General features: G+C 42.0%; 1 protein-coding gene across 3 annotated transcripts in view; it reads left to right on the forward strand.

The window, feature by feature from the left end:
• sdhaf4 (succinate dehydrogenase complex assembly factor 4) overlaps window positions 1-8,443 on the forward strand; it is a 23,927-nt gene extending 15,484 nt beyond the window's left edge. For all 3 annotated transcript variants that reach the window (XM_043681789.1, XM_043681782.1, XM_043681775.1), the window contains exon 3: window positions 6,969-8,443. In XM_043681789.1, the coding sequence (XP_043537724.1) occupies window positions 6,969-7,078 (110 nt within the window). In that variant the 3' untranslated portion in view covers window positions 7,079-8,443. The remainder of the gene's footprint in view (window positions 1-6,968) is intronic.
• Window positions 8,444-8,650: the final 207 nt, after the last annotated feature.

Below are 8,650 nucleotides of genomic sequence, written 5' to 3' on the forward strand. Positions count from 1 at the left end.
TGTGGGAGTCGGTGGGTTTGTAAAAAATGTCAGTGTCAAGTCGGTCGTCAATAATGGAGATGGAGAGGTCCAGGAAGGGGAGGGAGGTGTCAGACATGGTCCAGGTAAATTTAAGGTCAGGGTGGAATGTGTTGGTGAAGTTGATGAATTTCTCAACCTCCTCGCGGGAGCACGAGGTGGCGCCAATGCAATCATCAGTTTGGCAGAGGAAGAGGTGGGGAGTGGTGCCGGTATAATTACGAAAGATGGACTGTTCTACATAGCCAATAAAGAGACAGGCATAGCTGGGGCCCATACGGGTGCCCATGGCTACCCGTTTGTTCTGGAGGAAGTGGGAGGATTCGAAGAAGAAATTCTTAAGGGTGAGGACCAGTTCGGCCAAACGAATGAGAGTGTTGGTGGAAGGGTACTGTTGGGGACGTCGGGAGAGGATGAAATGGAGGGCTTGGAGACCCTGGTCATGGCGGATCGAGGTGTAGAGGGACTGGATACCCATGGTGAAGATGAGGCGTTGGGGGCCGGGGAAACGGAAGTCTTGGAGGAGGTGAAGGGCGTGGGTGGTGTCTCAAACATATGTGGGGAGTTCCTGGACAAGGTGGGATAGGACAGTGTCGAGGTAGGTAGAAATGAGGTCAGTGGGGCAGGAGCATGCTGCGACAATGGGTTGGCCAGGGTGGTCAGGCTTGTGGATCTTGGGAAGGAGGTAGAACCAGGCAGTGCGGGGTTCCCGGACTAAGATTGGAAGCTGTGGTTGGGAGATCTCTTGAGGTGATGAGGTTCTGTATGGTCTGGGAGATGATGGTTTGGTGATGGAGGGTGGGGTCATGGTCGAGGGGGTGGTAGGAAGAGGTGTCCTCAAGTTGGCGTTTGGCTTCAGCGGTGTAGAGATTAATGCGCCAGACTACCACTGCGCCCCCTTTATCTGCTGGCTTGACGGTGAGATCAGGATACTGCGCCCCCTTTATCTGCTGGCTTGACGGTGAGATCAGGATTGGAGCAGAGGGATTGGAGGGCTGCACGTTGTGAGGGGAGGGGGGTAGACAGGTTGAGGCGGCTAATGTCCCGGCGGCAGTTGGAAATAAAGAAGTCGAGGGCGGGTAATAGGCCTGGGGTTTCCAGGTGGATGCAGTGTGTTGGAGGTGGGTGAAGGGGTCCTCGGAAGGTGGGCGGAGTCCTGATTGTGAAAGTAAGCACGAAGACGGAGGCGGCGGATGAAGTGTTCGACATCATGGCGTGTATTAAATTCATTGATGCGTGGGCGGAGGGGGATGAAGGTGAGTCCTTTGCCGAGGACTGATCGTCGTCCTCAGTGAGGGGGAGGTCTGGAGGGATGGTGAAAACTTGGCACGGCAGGGAGCTGGAATCTGGTGTGGGTGGGGAGCCTGCTTCTGCCTCAGGCAATGCCAGAGAGTGCAATGGTGAGTAGAATAATGTCCACGAGACATTGAGAGAAATCATAAACTGTTTTTCTGTGATTTTGTAAAAAGCTATACTTAGTCAAATTTATGTGTTTTAACTTTATATAGTTTTTTAGGTTAGTTTACAACCTCACAATCAAAGAATTTTGAGTACATGCACCACAGACAGTTTTAAAAGGGGAAAGAAAAAAGTGAAATGAAAACAGAAACCTTTGCTTATGGACAAAAGAGAAGAAAAGTACCTATCTCCCTTGTCTGTAACATGTGGAAGTGGCGTTTGTGATGGGGACCAAAGACAGTGGCTTTCGTCTTAATATTTAATCGGTGGGAATTCCAGTTCGTTGGTACTGGATGTTGGTTCAACAATCTGAAAGTTGGAGAAAGTGGATGAATGAAGAGATGGCATAGAGGTATAGAGCTGGGTGTCATCAGCATATGTGTGAAAGCTAATGTGTTTTAATTGACTGAGGGGCAACATGTAGTCATAAAGCATGAAAACAGACCCTTTGGCCCAACTCGTCCATGCTGACCAGGTTCCCTAAACTGAACTGGCTCCATTTGCCTGTACTTAGCCCATATCCCTCTAAACAATTCCTTTCCATGTACCTGTCCAAATGTCTTTTAAATGTTGTAATTCTACTCATTTCTTCCACTTCTTTTGGTAGCTTGTTCCATTAACGCACCACCTTCTGTGTGAAAAAGTTGCCTCTTAGCTCAGATGAGAAATAGGAGGGGCCATGGATAGATCCTCAGGGTCTATCCATGGATACTACGGTGTAAGGATGGGCAGAGAAACTATGATTCCCGATGAAGGGCTTATGCTCGAAACATTGATTCTCCTGTTTCTCGGATGCTGTCTGACCTGCTGTGCTTTTCCAGCACCACATTCTCGACTCTGATCGCCAGCATCTGCAGTCCTCACTTTCTCCTAGAGAAACTATGATATCAAGTAGAGTGAATCAAATTGTCTGAAGATTGTCGTCTGTGATGTTGGGAACCAGTGTTTCCTCTAAGCTGCTCAGCTATGCAGCTGCACAGTCATTCTGATGATTCATGCTCGCTGAACAGCATTCCAAGTGTGTTCCCAGTATGGACCTGTGGTTTTGGAAGTTGCTGCTGCACGTAGTCTCAGAGGTCCCCATGGAAGATAAAAAGTAAAAAGGAACATAGATGGTAACCTCAGGAAGGGACTGACTGGATTATCCGCTTGGCACTTCTGTTTTTGAATTGTTGTTCTGAGTTCCCTGTTGTTAGGGATTGGGATATTTGGAGCTTCCTCTTGTTAGTTGTTTAACTGTCCATGGCCATTAATAACTGGATGGGGCAAGATTGCAGAGCTTCAAGCTGATCTATTGGTTATAATGTGCTTACCTTTGTCTATTGCTTGGTGCTTCTGCTGTTAGTATGTATTTTAACCCTGTGTAGTAGATTTAGTTGAATGGGACTTCCTATCATGTTTACTTGTTGCTGCATATGTTGACCAGCATTCTTCATTGTTGTTGGAAGAAAGGTGGCGCAGATAAGATTGTGTTTTTACAAATTGTTTAGAGTGGAGTTAAGAAGCTAAAGATTATCAAAGGATAAGAGTGTATTATAAATTAATTTAAAATAAAAACTTTATTGTATTATATGTGACTGGAATTAGACTTGATGTAGGGAGAAATCTCCAAGAGGAATTTTAAGACCGGTGTACCTTAGCACAAGTCATCTATATTCAGAGCTGCATTACCATATATGTGGAAGAGGCCGGAGACCACTTCAAATCTAGCTTTCACGTGGAGACCAGTTGCCCTCTTACACACAGCTTAGATTGAAAGTCAATGACGTTGAGAGTTCTCCATGAAATACAATATAGAATGTGTAGAATATATATATTCTATATTTTTATACCTTTTGTGTTACAATAATTACATTGTTCGCTATACTCCCCTAATCTGTTAATCCAATCCAGTAAACACACAATTAACTAACAACTCTATGTATTTGTAGGTTCTGCCATAATCTCATGATGTCTATCAGATACCTACAACATCTGTCTTTGGGATCTTACAATGCTTCTGACAGTTTTCTTCCTTTCCAAATATTTACTAGCTGTACTTTATTACCAATGACCTAAATAGTTGCTTTTCACTAAGAACTCTTCCAAATTCTGAACTAACTTTAGCAGATTAGAAAGGGTATTAATTTCTAGTAATTGTTGTAAAGTCTTTGAAATCAACTATAATGTAAGGTTATTGTGACACAACTGACAAATTGAGAACAACTTCTGTCACTTCAGCCTGAGAAATCAAACAAAACATCCTTCTGACTTGCAACTACAGTTTACAACTCCTTCTATTTCATTTTTAAATAAATCCTTACTATTTCCACTCTAAACACTTGCCATTACTAATTATATTTTCTTAATAAAAACATCTATTTGTATTTTTCTCGTGAGGGTAGAATTCAACCACTTTACAACTTTACCAAGCTATTAAATGAAACTTGTTAATTTCCACAGACAATTAGGGGAGGTAAGCAAATCTTCACTTTGTATTTTGGAATCTGTCTTTGACATCTGCACTTAAGTTTCAACTATTTATCTTTCCCTAATTGTGACCTCCCTTTTTACAACCTTTCTCTGCCCTCCTCCTATGTCAGTGTTGCTTTTTGAGATTGTGTTTACACTATTTAAGACTTTATCTTCCCTAATAATGCATTGGATCTCTACATTGTCTATAAATATTTGCTCAAGAAATGCATCTAACCTTTTCACACTAATTTGTTGTTTACCTTTCTAATTGTACAATTACCAAACAGTGCAAAATACTGGAGGATCGGACCTTCTACTTTTACTAAATAACAAACTTAGGGCTGTAGACCTTACAAAAATGCCCATTATTAAATAGAACATAGAAAAGTATAGCACAAAACAGGCCCTTTGGCCCACAATGTTGTGTTGAGGATTATTCGTATTCTCAAATAAAATAACCTAACCTACTCACCCCTCAATTCACTGCTGTTCATGTGCATGTCCAGCAGTCATTTAAATGTCCCTAATGACTCTGCTTCCACCACCACTGCTAGCAACGTGTTCCATGCATTCACAACTCTCTGTGTAAAGAACCTACCTCTGATGTCTCCTCTATACCTTCCTCCTAACACCTTAAAACTATGATTCCTCATGCAAGTCAATCATGTCCTGGAGAAAAATCTCTGACTATCAACTCTATCCATTCCTGTCATTACCTTGTATGTCTTGATCAGGTCACCTCTCCTTCTCCTCCTCTCCAGAGAGAAAAGTTTGAGCTTAGTCAACCTTTCTTTGTAAGACAAGCCTTCTAGTCCAGGCAGCATCCTGGTAAACCTTCTTTGCACCCTCTCCAAAGCCTTCGTATCTTTCCTATAATAGGGCGACCAGAACTAGACACAATATTCCAAATCTGGTCTCACCAGGGTTTTGTAGAGCTGCAGCAAAACCTCGCGGCTCTTAAACTCAATCCCCCTTTTAATGAAAGACAAAACGCCATATGCTTTCTTAACAACTCTATCCATTTGGGTGGCAACTTTGAGGGATCTATGCACTTGAACACCAAGATTCTCCTGTTCCTCCACACTGGCAAGAACCCTGTCTTTAATCCTATATTCAGCATTCAAGTTCAACTTTCCAAAATGCATCACTTCACAGTTATCCAGGTTGAATTCCATCTGCCATTTCTCAGCCCAGCTCTGCTTTCTACCCATGGGTATCTCCAACCTTTGTGTCATTGGCAAATTTATTAACCCACCCCTCAACTTCCTCACCCGAGTCATAGATGTACAGCATGGAAACAGACCCTTCGGTCCAACCCGTCCATGCCAACCAGATATCCCAACCCAATCTAGTCCCAACTGCCAGCACCCGGCCCATATCCCTCCAAACCCTTCCTATTCATATACCCATCCAAATGCCTCTCAGATGTTGCAATTGTACCAGCCTCCACCACATCCTCTGGCAGCTCATTCCATACACTTACCACCCTCTGCGTGATAAAGTTGCCCCTTAGGTCTCTTTTATATCTTTCCCCTCTCACCCTAAACCTATGCCCTCTAGTTCTGGACTCCCCTACCCCAGGGAAAAGATTTTGTCTATTTATCCTATCTATGCCCCTCATAATTTTGTAAACCTCTATAAGGTCACCCCTCAGCCTCCGACGCTCCAGGGAAAACAGCCCCAGCCTGTTCAGCCTCTCCCTGTAGCTCAGATCCTCCAACCCTGGCAACATCCTTGTAAGTCATTTATAAAAACTACAAAAAGCAGAGGCCCAAAAACAGAGCCCTGTGGGACACCACTCGCCACTGACCTCCAGGCAGAATACTTTCCATCTACAACCACTCTCTACCTTCCGTCAGCCAACCAATTCTGAATCCGGACAGCCAAGTCTCCCTGTATCCCATACCTTCTGACTTTATGAATGAGCCTACCATGGGCAACTTTATCAGATGCCTTGCTGAAGTCCATATACATCACATCCAATGCTCGACTTTCATCAACCTGTCTCATCACCTCAAAGATCTCAATAGGATTTGTGAGGCATGACCTGCCTCTCACAAAGTCATGCTTGGCTGCCTTTAATCGCGCTATGCTTTTCCAAACAGTCATAAATCCTATCCTTCAGAGTTCTTTCCAAAACCTTGCTGACTACAGAACTAAAACTGGTCTGTAATTGCCAGAGATTGCCTATTACACTTCTTGAAAAGAGGAACAACATTTGCCTCCCTCCAATCCTCCAGTATGACTCCCGTGGTGAGTGAGGAAGCAAAGATCTTTGCCAGCGGCTCCTTTCTCACTTCCCGGAGCAATCTCTGGTAAATCTGGTTTAAAACTGCCTGTTTACATGAACCTGATTAACTTCTCTAATGTTTCTTCCGAATGAGAATCTCATTTTATCCAGTATATCCATATGGAGATTACAAGTCCAGCTATGAACGTCACCTGATGGTAACTATCAACCCTTTTCGGCCATTTTCTGTTAGTTAAAAAGCCTGAAGTGGCCATCTTGTCAACTTAGTCATGGGATGCTACAACTGACAGTACTTGCTATGATTTTACTTACAAATGAGTTTAAAAATATAGGGACAGAGGAGACCATGGGCTGAATGATATGCAATGAAATTGATATTTTTCTTCAACCTGGCCGATGGTTACTTCCCATCCCCGTCCCTCAACCTCCACAAGGTGGTGCTTTTCCTTGTTTTTTGGATATGGCCAGTATTTATTCTCTAACTGAATAAAGGTTTTAGTGAATCATATGGATTTTAAATAACCTGGCAACTTTTGTTGGATTTGTGGTTGACTCCTAAATGTATCAAATCCAGTTTCACAAATTGCTGTGGTGGGATTTAAGTTCTCAATCTCTAAGTTGGCAGCCTGTGTAGCCTATAACATTTTTTTTAATTAAGGCAGGATTGGGTTGTTTGAAACATCATATTCGTGACACTGTTTGTCCCTCCAGGCTCAAGTGTGCAGTTCCTAATCTAACACAAGTTATACAATTGACAAGTGATATAACTGATTGTTCTGTTGTCTAGGGTTTCCTGATGACATCAATCCAGTCACAAAAGAAAAGAACGGACCAAGAGGCCCTGAGCCGACCCGCTATGGAGACTGGGAGAGAAGGGGACGCTGTATTGATTTTTAGCATTTTCTGCTTTATATAAATTCAGCAATGCACAATTTGTAAATAATTTGAGGTTTATATGTAAAGTTCAACCATGACATGGTAACGCAGCTGGGTTCAGATGAGGGTTTAGTTCTGTTTAATTTAGAGCAGATAATAATACACACTGATGTGGTTTCTCAATGCTGTCTTAGCCTCTCTAAAACATATATTTTTAGGCTCAATTTGAAAAATTATTAATCAATAAATAATTAAATACATTATCATGTTACAAGTGTCTCAAAGTTCTCCATAAAACTTAATTTGTTATAAATGATCAATGTAGAAATACTTGTGTAATTGTCGAAACCCAGGAAGGATTTTTCCGATGACAGGGTGTCACAGTCTAAGGTTACAGGATGGGCCACTTAGGACTTGAATGAGGAGAAATTTCTTCACCCAGACAACTGACTCCATTGATTTCTCTGCCATAGAAAGTGTTTGAGGCCAAAAGATTGAATGTTTTCAAGAAAGAGTTAAATCGAGTTCTTTAGGACTAAAATGATCAAAGATTATACGGGATAAAAATGGAAACGGAGTTGAATCAAAAACAGAACTTGCTAGAGCCACTCCATAGGTCTGGCATCATCTGTAGAGAGAAAACAGAGGTAATGTTTTGGGTCCAGTGATCCTTTAGAGATAGTTTTGCTTAACCTAGTGCCCAGCAATTTCTGATTTGTTTCAGACTTCCAGCATCTGCAGTTTTGTTTTATTGTACAGAGGTGGATGATCAACCATGATCACATTGAATGGTGGAGCAGGCTCAAAGGGCCAAATGGGTTATCGATGCACCCATTTTCAATGTTCCTATGATTCATGTCAGACATATGATCACAAGATGATCCAATTTATTACACATCTAGGTAGAATTATTTATATGTGTGTTAATATTGTAGCAAGATTAATGTAACATACCATGTTAGGTGAAGAAAACAACTTCATATCCTGAAGAACCCTTGTTTGGACTGCCCTGTCTACCCATTTCTATCATGATGGATCAATCAGGGCTAGCTATGCCCCTTGTAATGTAGATATCCATTTTCCAAGTTTTTACAGACAGTGGCTAAGGTTCCATGTATTTGAAAATCTGTCCATGTGCCATGTTCATTGTATTATTTGTTACCGTGCATCATACTGTTAGCAAATGATTTTGTTTGTGAGCAGATAGTACAAGACAGATGGTGTCACAGACAATGAGTCAGGCTATTGCAACAAAAAGTTGGAAAGCTGAGACCATCCCACTGAATGTAGCAGCTTAATTTTGTGAAATACTTGGGTAAATAATGTTATATGGTTGTCATAGCTACTACATAACTAATATGAAATAAAGCTGTTATTGATTCATTACAGGCCCCAGCTCACCAAATTTTCTTTAATCTTTAGAGAGATTGAAGAAGCAAGCCACAAGTACAAAAGACACAAAACCCAGTTCAAACCTCAAATGGACACTATTGTACTCTTGGGTTACTCTATTATTTATTTAAATATGCACTGCTAGTCTCAGATTGCTTACAGAACAGCTAGTTGTACCTGACAGGTCTAAGAAAATATTAA

This window comes from Chiloscyllium plagiosum, chromosome 3 (assembly GCF_004010195.1).
Source record: "Chiloscyllium plagiosum isolate BGI_BamShark_2017 chromosome 3, ASM401019v2, whole genome shotgun sequence".
Taxonomy (NCBI): Eukaryota; Metazoa; Chordata; class Chondrichthyes; order Orectolobiformes; family Hemiscylliidae; genus Chiloscyllium; species Chiloscyllium plagiosum.